The 16,835-nt window shown below is 39.6% G+C and overlaps 1 protein-coding gene across 1 annotated transcript in view; it reads left to right on the forward strand.

Annotated features, from left to right (window-relative positions):
• The first annotated feature begins 959 nt into the window (after positions 1-959).
• Positions 960-16,835, forward strand: part of NUFIP2 (nuclear FMR1 interacting protein 2) — a 29,196-nt gene continuing 13,320 nt past the window's right edge. The window contains exons 1-2 of the mRNA XM_037008385.2: positions 960-1,350; positions 5,974-7,695. Coding sequence (XP_036864280.1) covers positions 1,068-1,350; positions 5,974-7,695 — 2,005 coding nt within the window. The 5' untranslated portion in view covers positions 960-1,067. The remainder of the gene's footprint in view (positions 1,351-5,973; positions 7,696-16,835) is intronic.

Here is a 16,835-nt window from a genome sequence, read left to right on the forward strand (position 1 = left end):
CACAACCCTTTTCTTCCTTCCTGAATAATCACTCTCCTATCATTTGCTTTTAAAAATCAGGCTGCGATGTAATAATGCAGGGTAAGTTAAATAAACATTACAATACTCAGTACATTATCTCTTTAAACTCCAGTGTTTTCCATACATGCAAAAACTTTATTTTTAAACTTAGTAACTCTCAATGTGTTCTTTTCCCGTCTTTTGCTCTCTAAACTATTCACATTCTAAAACCTATCTTGGTTCCACAGTTGACCTCACCTGCAGTTAAAAAAAAACAAAAACTTCAGTGTAGATTTTAGATGTTCATTCCTCCCGCTCTCCCTTGCCTCCAACTACAAAGAAACAATGATTTAAACCCTTTGTGCCCTTTTAGAAAATTACACAGATACCCCATTGTAGAACCCTATAATCCCTTCGTGGAAAGGAAGAGATTAGCATATGAATACAAAGCAAAATGAATCCAGAATACTAAATGATCTACTGGATTGTGAAGCTCTTGTATTCTTAAAAATGTATTTCTTTCCTCTTTTTGTATTGCCCCTTTAGTGGTTTCAGGGTTAAGGGAATTGAGCTTCCCCTCTAGTTACCCGGAAAAAGATAAAGAAAAAAAAAAGCCAACAGATTCTAGGAGGTGCAAAACCAACAGATGTCCCAGAGTCAGTGGACTCCTCAGTGGAATCTGCTACACTCGACACGAGCCTGCTTGCGGACGAGGAGTGTAGAAAGTGCTGTTCGCAGACTGCGCGGTGAAGGAAAGAAAGAGACAGGAGAGAGAGCCATACTGCTGACGTTGAAGGCCCGGCCCTGCGAGGTTGCACAGGGTAAGTGGCGTTGGCCAGGAGGCAGTGGCGAAGGGGAAGGAAAGAGGATTTGGGCTGGGGGCGGGGCCTGCGGCACAGCATGGCTCCTGATTGCCGGAGCGCGGCTGCCAATCTCACAGAATCGCTGGGTTAACCAGTGCGCTGGCGAGACGCGCTCAGATATACTGAGTGAGCCCTGAGAAGCAGTCTCAGATCCTGACGGTGTAGCAGCCCGCAGCCTCAGCCGGAGAGTCCCAGCCGCTTTCAATGGAGGAGAAGCCCGGCCAGCCACAGCCTCAGCACCATCACAACCACCACCACCCGCACCATCACCCCCAGCAGCAGCAGCCGCAGCAGCCGCCGCACCACCATCACCATTATTATTTCTACAACCACAGCCACAACCACCATCACCACCACCATCACCAGCAGCCTCACCAGTACCTGCAGCATGGAGCCGAGGGCAGCCCCAAGGCCCAGCCAAAACCGATGAAACATGAGCAGAAACACGCCCTCCAGCAACACCAGGAAACGCCGAAGAAGAAAACAGGTCTGGGAGGGAGGACGAGTGGGGGAAGGGGAACGAGGTGGGGGGGGCAGGGGAGATGGGGGTGGGGCTGCATCGGGAGAGCGCGGCCTGGGTCGGGGTGTGTGTGTGCGCGCGTGTGTGTGTGTGTGTGTGTGTGTTTGCGTCCTGCGGGCCTGCGAAAGCCCCCTTTTATTCTAGAGCTTGGGCTGGGCCCGAGGGTTTGCAGCGCCCTCTTCCCCCTCAGCATGGGAGAGGCCCAGCCAGGCCAGTGTGACCTTCCCGGCCCTCGCCGGGACTGGAGGGAGACCCGGAGGGTCGGCCGTGGACGTCTAGCCGCCTTTTTACCTTCCCGCGCTGCCTTGGAGGGACCTTTTATTTTGGAGGCCTGAGTTGGGGTGAACCTAGCCCTCCCCCCGAGCCCTTCGGGTGTATCTTCGGAAGGCCTAGCGAATCCCGACTGGGGTAGTGTCGCGAGACCCTTTTGCGAGCGACGAGGAGAGGGTAGGTGGGCAGAGTGAGGAAGTGTCTCCCTCACCCGCCACCCCACTCCCACCTGTGGCCTTGGGGTTCTCCGTCAGGGGGTGACGATTGGGGCCCCTCGTTCTGTAGATAACGTCCATTCGTAGATGCCCCTTTTGGGGACCGGACGCGGCCATTTTTTCCCGCGGCTCCTTTCGAGCCCGGCGCCCCGGGCCCGCTCCCCCCAGAGCCGGCGCGGCTGGAATGTTCTCTCCTCCTCGCGGGGCCGCTTCCTGTCCGCCATGTTGGAAGCCGATTCCTGTCACCGACTCCGGCCCACTAAGGAGCGGAGGGGGGAGGGTGTCGAGGGGCACACGGCGCGGCGGGTGCCTCTGGATCCCCATGGCGGTCGCCTTGGCCCCCCGCGCTGAGGAGGCGCCGCCGCCCCAGGCCCACGGTCGCCCCTCCCCCCGTCGCCGGTCGGGTTGTGTAACCCGGTGGCGGCCGCGCGGCCCCGGGCGGGTCCCTGGGGTGAGGGGCGGGGGCGGTTGGGGTGGAGGAGGGAAGCGGCCACGAGGGGAGCGGCCTGCCCCGGGCCCTGCGCGCCGGCGGTCGCGTTTCCCGCTCCCGGCTGAGGCGGGAGGCGCGGGGAGCCGTCCTCGCGGCAGAGTGCCGGGAGAAGGAAGCCGCGGGCGGAGGCCGCGGCCCTCCTCGGGGCAGAAGGACTTGAGGGGGATACATTTTGGGTAGAGGCGGTGCCTGAAGGCCGGGTGGGGTGCCCAGCGGGAACCAGGCTCCCCGGTCACGAGTTTCTCTGCCACGGAAACCACGTCTCCTGCCAGGTTCGCTCACGACTCCGCCTCTCAGGCTTTCACTTGGGCCCTTTCCTTCTAGCAGCTCATTTTTACAAAAAAAAAGAGCTTGTTCTGTCTCCTTCCAACATGCACCCTGCACCTCTCCTCCCAACCCCCAGTACTTACTTACTCTGTTGATGAGGAGAGAGATTAGGGAAATGTTGGATTGGGTGGGAGAAAAGGAGAAAGGCTTTTTTTTACCCCTATTTCTTGTCCTTAAGGGTGAACCAAGGTTGCTTATCCATGAGGTTGGTTCATTACCCTTTTGCCTTTGAAAGAGGCTCTTTTCCGTGTTAGTAAGAAAGGTTTTCCCATTTTAAAATCGATATTGATCCCAAAACTTCTGTTTTTAGCAAATGTTAAATTGAGGGTAGTCATTTTAGAAGACATCTGAGAAGAAACAAGTTTATAACCATGCAGATTTTAAAAAACGAGATCTTTTTTAATTGAAGAGAAATGAAGGGAATGGTAGGCAAATGAAAGTTAAACCCAGCATGTCAACTCTGATAAAAGCAGTTATTGAGGTTTGGAGAAAAACTGATGTTCCATTGCAGTCAGTGTAACTTGACTGAAATTGAAATGTCGGGTTTTCCACTTTTGCGGGTGGTAATGAACATAGAAACGTGTTGAGTGTTTAATTCTAGGGATTTGGAATAGTTTAGAAACTGTACCACACTAGATCGTAGTAATGTGTGAGGTCTTTTTCAACTTAAAGGTGAAAAAATCTTGACCTTATTGAGGGTTGAAATATAAGTATTGTTCAGACTGAAAAAATTGTATTTTGTCAGTCAGGTATTAATGTACTCCTGGAGGACTCCTCTCTACATACAGAAGCAGTCCCTGAACTATTCAAGGTGGCATTTTTCAAATTAGTATGTCTAATCCTGGAAAGGGGATAAATAGGGGACACTGGCTTAGCAATTTCGAGAGAATGTAAACAATTTGGGATGAGCAGTTTTTCAGACCTGTACAGGCCTAGTCACAGTACTTTTGCTTCAACATGCATAATGCTGATAGAAAATTTGTGAGGATTTTTGAGATGTAGCTGATGGGTTGGGGTGGGCTTTTATGACCCATCATTACCCCCATAAAGAGTAGTAGTTTTTCCTTATCCAGAAGAGGGCGCAAGAGAAGGCCAAATGTGCTTAGTAATTTCGGTTTCTAATTCAAAAACCAGATTTCTCAGGACTGAGGTTTTACCGAGTCCATTTGAAATACGGTTAGATGCTTTAGCATGGAAACCATGAATAATAAAGCTCTAGGAGTCCTTTGATTTCTCTCAGTAATTCTATATAGTATTTGCATTTTTCTTAAATACCTAAAGTTTTAAAAAGAAAATGCCTCTCTGGCTGACTTTTGCATACCAACAAGGTTGTCGTAGGAAACATTTTATATAATTAAATAAGAAATCTTTTTTGTCATTAAAACTTGGGGGTGGGAGTATAGTAGCTTCTGAGTTGTTTTTAAATTGGTGATTATATAGTCATCTTAGGAAAATTACTCCAGTTCACTTAGAAGTCTTGGCTTTGGTCCGACTTTGTTGGACTTTTTTGTTGTTTAAGAAGACTTTTGCCTTTGAGATCTGAAAAGTTATAACTAATGGGCCCAAGAGTATAAACCTTTGTTTAGCCTGTTAGAGTGTTAAATGGTTATATAAGTTCTTCTCTTTGGTCTAGAGTTGTATATGGGTAAACTCAATGCCTGTTAAAAATGTTGAGAGCCTCTGTGTAGGAACTTTCTGGTTTTCTAAAGGAAAAAGGAGTGGTCTCTAATTTACTGTTCATAGTTAGGATTTTTCCACCAAAAGTTTGACTTGATTGGCTATCATAGCTTTTTCAACAGCCAAAAAAATAAAATGTAATTCCACGGTAGACTTTTACAAAACATATTCTCTAAGTTACAGGTTTCGTGCTATTCTATTTAGGAATGATTATGCCCTAAATATGTTTTCTTATTTCCTGAAAGTTAAGATACTAGTAGAAAGTGACTTCATTTGCTCATTTTTAGTGTTCCCATCTTTTTCTCTGATACAGAATGAGTGACTTAAAATTATCATAAACCCTGTTGTAAGTCTTCCCAGATTGTTCTATTCCCCATCAAGTTCTTTTGAAACAATGGTTCTCAAATTTAAAAAATCTTAATTTCTCTTATACTCTTAAAATACACAAAGGTATTTTGATGTGAGTTATAGCTATTGATATTTACTATATTGGAAATTAAAACAAAATTTCAAAATAAGAATATGCAAGCTCACTTGCCTTTTAGATTTAACAGGCTACAGGCTCAAGAGAATGAATGAAAGTGCAAGGGCAGATTATTTGGTATTACTATTAAATACCACCCCCTCCTTGAAAAGGTGCCTGAAATGAATGTGTATATCCTGTTTATCTATTTCTAATGACTTGACTTCAAAATGTTTTGGGCAATATATCACAGAAATTTAGATAAGTAATACTACTATTTTACTAGTAATCAAATGAGAAAAGTTGTTGGGTCAGTTGAATCACCTATAGTAGTAAACTGTTTGTGTTAGTTGGTGGTCTTTAAACTTGAATACCATAATGCTTTTTAAACTTAGATGTCTTTCAGTGTAGTTTTGTTAGAAAACAATTCCTTACTGCATCATTTGGTTAGGCAGTATGACAGTGATAGGAAACCCTACTCTAGACAGACTGTGTAGTTCAGATTTTTGGGCGAGTTACTTAGTTTCTCTGAGAATTTGTTTACCCAAATGTAAATTGAAGAAAATATGTAAGATGTAGAAACATTGGTACATAGGCGTTTGGATTTCATACATTAATAGTATGATCTAATGTCTAAGAAATGTCAAAATGAATTTAAGACTAGTTTAGAAAAAGTCCACAGGTGTTATATTTTTGTTCAACAGGATAAAATAGAAACCGCTTATGGTGACCACCAGCCATTTATGGTTTCAGAGAAATGTACCCTTTAACGGTCCAGTAATACTTAAACAATTACTGTATCAGTGTAACTTGGTTTTGCCCAGAGGGTAGCTTTGCTCTTCATTGTAAAGAGCCTTGTGAGAATGATGGGAGGTTGATTCTGTTGGATGAGAGGTTTTATAGCATACTGCTTAAGAGATCATACCATGTTCTTTCTGACCGTTGGAACCCCAGCTCAGTTCTCTTAGTAGACCTTCCTTCCAATCTGTTTAATGGGGCTTGTGTGTCTCAGAGAGATGTGAGATAAAAATGTGAAGTAAAGCTAAAGCTCCGTGGCATAATGTCTAGCAAGTAAATAAATAGTAGTTTAGTGTTAGGTACTACTGTAGTTCATGTATTGTAATTTTTAAAACTTTTTTTCTCCATAGGCTATGTTGAACTAAATGGTAATGCTGGAGAAAGAGAAATACCTTTAAAGAGCCTGGGTTCTGATGAAGCTACCAACCCTATTTCCAGGGTCCTCAATGGCAACCAACAAATTGTAGACACTAATCTGAAGCAGACTGTAAAAGCCAGCACCTTTGGGAAAGCAGGAATTAAAACCAGGAATTTCATTCAGAAAAACAGTATGGACAAAAAGAATGGGAAGTCTTACGAAAATAAGTCTGGAGAGAACCAGTCTGTAGACAAGACCGATACTGCAGCAATTCCGAATGGTGTTGTGACAAATAATTCTGGGTATATTACTAATGGTTATATGGGCAAAGGAGTAGATAATGATGGTAGCGGATCAGAGAGTGGATATACCACTCCTAAAAAAAGGAAAGCTAGGCGCAATAGTGCCAAGGGTTGTGAAAACCTTAATTTAGCACAGGACAAAATAATGCAGCAAGAGACCAGTGTCCCAGCCTTAAAACAGGGACTTGAAAGTTTCAAGCCTGACTATAGTGAACAAAAGGGAAATCGAGTAGATGGTTCAAAGCCCATTTGGAAGTATGAAAGTGGACCTGGAGGAACGAGTCGAGGAAAATCTGCTGTGGGTGATATGCTGCGGAAAAGCTCTGATATTAAACCTGCTGTGAACAGCAAAAAGTTTGATGATCGGCCCAAAGGAAAGCATGCTTCTGCTGTTGCCTCCAAAGAGGATTCATGGACCCTATTTAAACCACCCCCAGTTTTTCCAGTGGACAATAGCAGTGCTAAAATAGTTCCCAAAATAAGTTACGCAAGCAAGGTTAAGGAAAACCTCAACAAAACTGTACAGAACTCGTCACCATCTTCATCTTCATCCTCTTCATCATCTACTGGGGAAACTCAGGCCCAATCTTCAAGTCGGTTATCCCAAGTCCCTATGTCAGCGCTGAAATCTGTTACTTCGGCCAACTTTTCTAATGGGCCTGTTTTAGCAGGGACTGATGCAAGTGTATATTCTCCAGGGGGTCAGCCACTGCTAACTACTGCTACTAATACTCTAACACCCATCTCTTCTGGGACTGATTCAGTTCTCCAGGACTTGAGTCTGACTTCAGCAGCTGTTGAACAAATTAAGTCTAGCCTTTTTATCTACCCTTCAAATATGCAAACTGTGCTGTTGAGCACAGCACAAGTGGATCTACCCTCTCAGACAGATCAGCAGAACCTGGGGGATATCTTCCAGAATCAGTGGGGTTTATCATTTATAAATGAGCCCAGTGCTGGCCCTGAGACTGTAATTGGGAAGTCATCAAATCATAAAGCAGTGGAGGTGACATTTCAAGGGGAATATCCTGCCGCTTTGGTTCCACAGGGTGCTGAAATAATCCCCTCAGGAACACAGGAGCATCCTGTGTTTCCCAAGGCTTATGAGCTGGAAAAACGGACTAGTCCTCAAGTTCTGGGTAGCATTCTAAAATCTGGGATGACTTGTGAGAGTGGAGCCTTACCCTTGGAACCCAGTCATATAGGTGACCTGCAAAAAGCAGACACCAGTAGTCAAGGTGCTTTAGTGTTTCTCTCAAAGGACTACGAGATAGAAAATCAAAATCCTCTGGCGTCTCCTACGAACACTTTGTTAGGCTCCGCCAAAGAACAGACATACCAGAGAGGCCTAGAAAGGAATGATAGCTGGGGTTCTTTTGACCTGAGGGCTGCTATTGTATATCACACTAAAGGTAACTCGTTTGTTTACTATACAAAGATTTGTATTGGTCATTTTAAAAATCATATTGGTCAATTTAATATATACTTACAGCTTTTGTAGTAAGGGTGAATTTTGGAAATTACCATGAGATTTAAGAATTTCAGAGCTTAGCTGAAAATAAAACAATGTGGATAAGCAGCTGATAACAAACTAATTCAGGGTCTTTGGAAATAATACAGTTTAAGTTTGGAAATGATGTTCACTTTTCCAACTTAAAAGCAGTTCATTTTATATAGATAAGTATAAGTGTAATTGACCTCCTGTCTGGTTCAGTGAATAAAGGGATGGGGGGAGTGCTTAAAGGGATGAAATTATATTGTCTCTTGAACACGCTTAACATTTTTCTTTGAACGGTTGTTCCCTGTCCTTTGTTTTTTGCATCATATGCTTTATTAGTGAGCTACTCAATAGTTCTGATGTGCTTAAAATGAATGGGAGCAGTGTTTTTATTGAAGTGTAATTGATATACAATATTGGTTTTTCAAGGGCACAACATAGTGATTTAACAGTTATTTACATTAGGAAATGCTCACCCCCCAGCTAGTGTAGTTACTGTACTATCTGTCAACATAAAAAGATGTTACAGAATTATCACTGTATTCTCTGTGCTGTACTTTCAACCCCAGGAGCACTGTATTTGAGAAAGAGTCCAAAAAGATAGTGTCGAACTATTTTTTTTCTCTTTAAGAGAAGGAATGGGTGCTGAGTGGTTAACTAGAAAATAATAGAGACAAACTACTCTGGCAAGACCAGTTAGCGTTAATAGGGACCAGACCCTTGGGAGTCTGTAATTTTCATAACCCCAAAGCCTTTGTTTAAAAAGACAAACCATCTTTCATATTCCATGCTAAAAACTTCCTTAAGAGTATGGTGTATTTATGTCTTTAAAAAATTTGCTGTATGAGATGTAAATACTTAAAGCAAATAATGAGGTTTCATGAATGATGTTACAACCTTGGTGCTTTAAGAACATTGGTTTTTAGTATTCCACCTCCATCCCCCAACCCTGCTTGCCTAAAGGAAATCCATACCCCATGCATGTGTGCGCAAACCTAATACGTACTGTGAATTCCCATTTTTAACAGTGGCTAATTTAGGCAGTGATTTGCAACTGCAGGGAAGGGCCAGTATATCAGATAGTGGGGACTAGTTAATGACTATATTCTCCCTGGGAGAATCCTTGTCACAGAGATGAATAACAAAGCTATATCGTAACTTTTAAGTGAATTACCTAGTCAGCATACCTTTCCTTATCTGCGAACTGGAAGATTTTTAGTAAAATAGATGTCCTATTTCTGTTTTTCCTTTAAAAATTGAGAGTAAGTAAAGTTGCCTCTTAAGAGTTTAGGAGTAGAAATCCTTGCAGATAAAATTACCTGTCTTTTCTCCAGCACTGCTCTTTGGAGGTGATCCAGGAAATGCATGTTTTTAGGAAAGGTAGGGCAAAAGATGTTTAGTTTCTTAATACATGGTTAACAGTTCTGCTATTGGAGTAGTTGGGTATTTGTAGTGTTCTTTTCTGTGCTGTCTGCCTTTTCCATTATTTGGAAAAATCTTTACTAAAGTATTTTGTACTGATGGTCATTACGTGAGCTTGAGAGGATAATCTGGTTGTGTTATGTTGTCCCACAACGTGTCAAATTTTGGGACAGGTTGTTGCATTAGGTGGTTTGTTGATGATTGTGTCATTTTTATTCTGGGAAATTTCAGGGCTTTTTAGGTGGGAATGACTCCTGTTTGTTTCTAGGTATTCTGTATGCATTTTGCCTCTAGATGGGTTACTAGATATGAAATCAGTGGTATTTAAATAAACTAATGCCCCTACATGGATTCTTTTATGTTTAGTTTTGCTGGTGTTACAGAAAATTTGTTTAGTAAAGTGCAGCAAATTGAGTTTTTTACATGTACATTTTGTTGAAATTAAATTGGTATTGATTGGGGTTTTTTTTACCCCTTCTAGAAAAATAGGGAATGTTGTTAAATTAGGTTCTAAGTGGCAAGTTCTTTGAATTCCTGCCAAATGTAAATTGGTCTATAGGTCACTGATTTCTCTTCCCTTTGAATTTGTTTTTAACTCACAGGTTTTTGAAGATCTTTTTCATAAGTGAAGGCTTGTGGGGGGTTGTTATTTCTAAGTTTTCTTAAACTCTAAAAGAGGTAATAATCAGTTGGGCTTATTGGAATATCCTTTAGAAGAGCACCTATATTATTTTATTGCTTCTTTAATATAGTCTTTTCTTTAAATGTTCAAAAGTAATCTCTTACTGAGTTGAAGTTAGGTTTAGAACAGCTTTCTTTGGAAATTGGTAAGCCAGGTGTGTTACGTCTGTTCAATAGGAATATGGTGCATTTTTTTAGATTAAATACTAATTACTTGGAGCCTTAGAAGTGCTGCAGAATTTTTAAAATCTGTTAAGTAAAATTGAGGATATGAAATGATACATTGAACCATCAAAAGAAATTGATGGGAATTCTAGTGCTTGGAATTTTCTCTTGGCGTTTGGTATATATTTTGCCACTAACTTAAGACTTTTAATCTCTGTGTTATCTGGGGAAGTATTATACCATTGTAAAGCAATCAGTGTTTAAGGTGAGATAGGCCCTCTTTTCCTGTTTACCTCAAGTGACACTTAGGCAAAACTTGTGATACTTGTTTAATTGATTATGAAAAAAAAAATAAGTATACACAAAAATGGAGCCAATAATACAAGGAACTCCAGTGTACCCATCATCCAGCTTGAATATTTCAAAAGCATTGTCATTCTTGTTTCATCTTATCTACCTTCACAGTTTTTTTGGTAGAGTTTTTTAAAAGCAAATTCCAGGTATCCTAACATTTTACTGGTCAATACATTGCATATGTTAGCATGATGGCTTTTAGTGCACATCCAAGGACATATTTTCAAAGTAGTTATTCAGAATGCTTAGTTTAGTAGAACTTTTTGGTTTGTTGTCCCAGGCTTGTAACCGTAGATCCTAACTTTTGAGGTGAATCTTTGGTTTTGAAATGGTTTAAAGTCATTCAAAGCAAGTCTGTTTCAATAAAACGAATGGGTGTGAGTTGTGTGTTTAATCATAGGGTTAATTTAAACCATGTTGATTTATCTTGCCTGGCTAATACTGCACTGAAGGATATCAAGCATAGAATGCTGATGCCTTGGAATATTCACTAAAAAACTATTTGATATGGTAGATTTTACCTAGCAGGGAGAGAGACATGGGGGAGATGAAGAGAGAAATAAGACTTAATCCTTGATGTTTGGGGTGACTTACATAAAAGCTGTCTAGTTTAAAATATCCCTGAGGCAACTCCAGGCTATTACACGAAAGTTTAAAAATTTGTTTCTATATTACCTCCACAGGTGACAGGTTTACTGGCATAAGTGATTTGATTCACTAGATCTGGGCTGGGTCCTGGAATTTTAAAAATTGTTTTAACTCACTAGGTGGGTTCCAGTTGCCAGCTAGGACTGGGAGCTCTAGGTTGAGAGTTTTGTTCAGCTTAATCCTGCTTTCCTTTTCTCTGCCACTGTTTTCTATACTGTTAAGGAGTTATACAATGACTTGCATATGTTTGTGTTTTCCTTTCCATAATGATGTGCCTACCACAGGCAAAGTACTGTGCTTAGTTATAGAAGACTTAACTTTAACAGAATCTTTTCCTTTACTTTAAAGAACTTCAGCAGAGGAGAAAATAATATACAAGTTTATAAGGCAAGATACTAAATGTCATAAGGATAAAAATAACTAGGAGATTTAAGTGGAGGGAGAGAATTTCTAATGGAGTAAATGTAGCAAGAGTAAACCCAGGATAGTATGTTTTCGTGGAGGCAGCAGCATTTAAACTGGGTTTTGATGTCTGGGAAAGATTTTTGACTTGGAAATGCAGAGAAGAGGAAGATAAAGAATAGAAAAGTTGGAGAATTCATGAGTAACTGTAAATATTGAAAGGGATCCACTTTGGATGTGGTGAGGCAATACAAAGGAAGGTAAATGGAAGCTTTTAATTTCAGTCTGGAGGCAGGTAGAGCCACAAGATATCAGGACCACAGATTGTAGGAATAGAATTAACTTAAAATGATGGAAGACAGGCATTTTAATGCTGCTATTCCCAATTTCTGTGTCCTTGGGCAAATTACTTTTAAACCTGGATTCCTAACTTTACAAAATAAGCATTTCAGTCTATGTTTTGTTGTATCAGATTGTACTCAACATTAAAAAACTGAGCTGGTGTTAAGCAATTGACTTGTAGACCTGTGTTCAGGTAGGTTAATATGGCACCAGTTTGTAGGGTAGATTGGAAAGCATTATTCCGATGAATAGAAGCAGAAAATCAGAATCTTGCAGTAGTCCAGGCATAGAAATAGAAATAACAAAGTTTTTCCCCTTTGTATTTGCAGTCATGTGAATGTATTTATCCAAAAGAAACGAACATTTTTAAGTTCTTGGGTAAGGGCACATGGGAACTGATAAACAATTCTATGTCTGTAGGATTTGGGAAACAGAATAGGGTTAATTGGGAAAAAGTGTGGGTTAATCAATGCATAAAACTTTGACAGGAATTATGTAGACAGCTCAGATATTTGTTCACAGAAGGACCTGAATAAGTTTTCTCCTGTTAACACATTGCTTAATATAATTATTTACACCTTTACTATCCTTTTTTTCCCCCCCAATTGCTCCATGATTACCAGTGGCATTATAGCTGTCTTTCTTATAAACTTACTACCAGGGGCCTGCAGACTGACTTTGGTTTCAGCCCTAGTTGAATTTCCTAGATTTGGGTAGGGTCCTTATTTTTCCCTCTAATACGGGATATACAGGACATACATGTAACTGTAATATGGTGTTAAGATCCTTTTTTCCCAATAACTTGTCATATAACCATCCATACTGGATGCTTTATTTCTTGTTAAGTCTGCTTTTTTAGTGCAGTTATAATAAATTTACTTTGGTATTAGTCTAAGGAATTTATAGAAGTTAAAATTTAAAACCTATATTTCAATAGCTTAACCTGAGGGTGAGGGAAATAACCACCCGTTATAAAAGCAGAAATTGTCTGTTACTCTCATAGTAGCAGTTTCATTCCAAGTAACTTGAATTTGACATTTTACCTTTAAGAGTAAACCAGATTAGAATAAATAACAACAGTAGACATGAGCAAAAAAAGCAAAAACAAATCTTGAGCTTCAAGGTTCTAATGTGTGTATTTAGAGTGGTCCAGACATTTCTGTTTAGTATGTTTGGTACAGCTCCAAATCAGTAATATAGGACAGAAATTGATTGACTTAAGAATTTGTTAACCATCTACTGGAACGTTGGTGACCTCTAACTACCTTAGCCAAGTTTACTTGAAAACGTGTGCTGTGTGTAGATCTATGGGTGTAGTCAAACAGAAAGGAAAAGGATGTGGGGAAATTACTAATAGGCTTCTGCAAAAGAATAGGCAGGTACCATGGACTGTTTGAGAAAGAGGAAATCTGAATAGCAAAACATGGTATTGGGATAGCTTGTAGTCATCAAAAGATGGGTAATCCGGATTAGGAGGGGGAAAGGTTGAATTTAAATTTATGTCACCAGCCCTGCTAAATTTTACAGAATTTGATCCGAAATGGCCTAATAAAGAATTGGAAGGTGTGGTTAGTGGTAAACTGATCTGGGGGTTCTCAATTGGGGGAGTCAACTTGGTTGGCCTTACATTCATTTTCATTTTGCAGGGGAGCTATTACATGCTTTTTTAATTAAGTTGTCATTGATATACAATCTTATGAAGGTTTCACATGAACAAATATGTTAATGTTTTTAGATGTCATTGTAAATGTTAAACTGGGACAGTAGTATCATTCAGTTGTAAAGGCAACAAAATAAGCCTCTAGTTGGCTTTAACTGCTCTTAGCTTTGGTCTTTTTCTTTGAAGGATTTTAGAATTGCTGAATCTGGTTAGTTGGCCTATGTATGAAATTGCTGTTTTTGTAGGTCAAAGGAGGTTGAATTATCAGCGGTTTCAAATGGGTCAGTCTAATACTACTTTGTTATATTGTTACTTCCTGACTGATTTGTGGGTAGTATTCTGTTAAATCAGTATCTATTTGTTGCACCAGACTGTGTGAAGCAATTGTGGTAAGTAGTTGAAAGAGTTCATGTCATTAAGGAACTCGGTCTAATAGGGGAACATAGGGGGGAAAAATATATTGCTAGTGTGATTGTTCTGTAGAAAAATACATAAAAAGCATTTGGAACATAGAGGAACCTCTCTCGGATGGGTGGTTGAGGTCAGGAGAGGGTAGTTAAGATTCAAAAAAGAAGTGGAAGTTGGCTTATTGCACAAGGAGAGTCAGAATATTTTAGGTGGAAGAAATGGAATAGTGTTCAAAAGATTGCCAGCCATTCAGTTTGTTTCAAGGAAGCTAAATGGTGCAAGTTAAAAAAATCTTTACCTTAATCATCTAACTTATTAATGTACCAGCCATGTGTCAAATGCTAGAAATAAATTTTATGCAAGACAAGCACAAACCCAATCTCCCTGTAGGTGGTGAGAATCCACTGACATGTTTTGAACAGTTGGTCTCTCAGATTTATTTATTTTTTAATGAAAAGAAAAATAGCCATGCCGTAGAACATAGAAAGTGAGGCTTGATTGATGGCAAAAGAGGCTTGTTAAAACTTGGGAAATGTTCATAAAATACCACTTCTTAAACCAGGGTAGTGGATTGGGCTAGAGAGAAAGGAATAGGTGACTAGAAAGTTACAGGTCACTTAACTTTGGGTAAGAGCTGCAGCAGTTTATAGAAACCACATTGTTTTTCATGTAAAACCTTCATAAGGGTGTGTGTACATCAATAATACCTTAATAAAAAATTGCATGTAAATAAAAGTAATACTTGCTCATGGCGAAAAAAAGAATTGCAGTAGTTGAACATTCCTTTCCTAAATTCTCTAATTTACATTTCCTTAACTTCTCCCATTCCTATATTCTCCATCTTCACTATAACCTTCCTGGTATAATTGTCTTTTCCTCAAGTGTTGGTGTTCATTCAGTCCCCTCTTCATTCTGCTCAAACACTTCCAGGTAATCTCGTCCAATTCTATCACTGTATATTAAGCTCAAAACAAATTCAACTGCTCTTACTCTGAGTTCAGGGCACATAAATGTTGAATATATATTACTCCAATTCTATGTATATATAAAACTAAACTTTTTTTTTTTTTTCCAAACCAGTTCTCTCCTGTCTTCCATTTCAGTGAATTAACACGTAACTTACTGTTAGGTTATATGGATCCTGTTCTAACATCTCTATTTTTTTCTTTTCCATCTCTAATACAACTGTCCTCTTTTCTTCATTTTCACAGTAATATTTACTGAGCTCTTTCTCTGTACTGTAGTCCCTCCTTATCCATGGTTTCACTTTTGCTCAGTCAGCTGTGGCCCATAAGGAGATGATCCTCCTGACTTATCGTCAGAAGGTCATAGTAGCCTAATGCTACATCATAATGCCTACATCATTCACCTCACTCCATCTTATCACATAAGCACTTTTAGCACCTCAGTCATCACAAGAAGGTTGAGTACAATACAAAAAGATACTCTGAAAGAGACCACATTCACATAATTTTTATTAAAGAATATTGTCACAAAACATTGTTTTATTGTTACTGTTAATCTGTTACTATGCCTGATTTATAAATCAAACTTTATCATAGGTATGTATGTATAGGAAAAAACATTAGTATACATGGGGTTTAGTATTACTGTGTTTTCAGGTATCAACTGGAGGGGTCTTGGAACATAACTCCTGCAGATTAGTGGGGAGGACTACTGTATTGTCATTTTATCCATTCATTTCAGTTGCCTGGAAGAATCATTACTAATATTTAGTATAATCTCAAATTTCTTCAGAGGTTTCCCTTCACCTAGATGATTAAATAATAAACTTCATGTGTGTGTCTTTGTGCCCTGTCCCCTAAATAGCAGAATAGCTTTTTTTCTTTTTCTAAACCTTACCTTCTTAGTGATTTTCAGCCCTGTTTCCTGAATAGTGTTCTTTGTGAAAATTTTTTCCTCTTAGTGACTTCCAGCCTTATAAGCTACTTGGGACTGCTAAAACATGGGTCAGCAAACTTTGTATTAAGCATCAGAAAATAAAACTTTAGGCTTTGTGAGCCATAGGGCCTCTGTTGGAATTACTTGATTCTGTATTGTACACAAAAGCAGCCATAGATAATATATATGGTGTGTCGCTCTCTTCCAGTAAAAAACTATTTGCAAATACAGGTGGTGAGTAGAACCCTGATCTAGCACACTTCATAATACTACTGAGCTTTGTCCGTGGTGATACTTCTACCTAGAAAAGATGCCTTCTTTAAGCTCAGAGAAGCAGAACCTATCTATTATTGTATCTTTACCCCCTAAGTATTTTTAATCCACCTGGAAATAATGACTTGCAGGTATTTGGACTTCACTAAAGAATCATTTTGATAGGGAGCTATGTAGAAAGTCTGCTTTAGAAAACTGAATGTTAAATTTTCTTCATTTTGGTAAGTGATGTAACTAAGTATTTACAAGTTTTTGATACAGTAAAATTTCAATTTTAGATGGTGGTGATCTATAAATTGTGAATTTATAGAATTTTAACAAAATTACCTATTTTGGTAGGTATATGTTAAGAGCAGAAACTTATGATAGGAGGTTTTGCCCTGTGGCCATTTCTCAATAACTATTTGCACAATTGTATGTTTGATCCCTCCTTAAAAAAAGAACTGGGAAGTTAAAGACTTGGATGTGTATGTATAAGAAAAGGTGGGATTAAAAGTAAAAGCTACTGTTAGGATTTTTTATAGTTGAATGTGCTTCAATCATTTGTTCAGCTGCTTCAGTAGTAATTAAAATTACGCAAACTCATTTCCTATTTAGAATCTGAATCAAGACTTTTGTGACATGAAAGAGGGCAAAATATAGTTTACTCCTTTCCTTTGTTTTATATCACTAGCTTCCTGTTGATTTTAGGATTGTTGAAGCATGGCATATAATGATGCAAACAATATTTGATTGATTTTCCCCTTCTTTCTGATTTTATCTTTGGATTTCATGGAAACTTTTATATTCTAATCAAG

This window comes from Manis javanica, chromosome 4, assembly GCF_040802235.1.
Source record: "Manis javanica isolate MJ-LG chromosome 4, MJ_LKY, whole genome shotgun sequence".
In the NCBI taxonomy this organism is placed as follows: domain Eukaryota; kingdom Metazoa; phylum Chordata; class Mammalia; order Pholidota; family Manidae; genus Manis; species Manis javanica.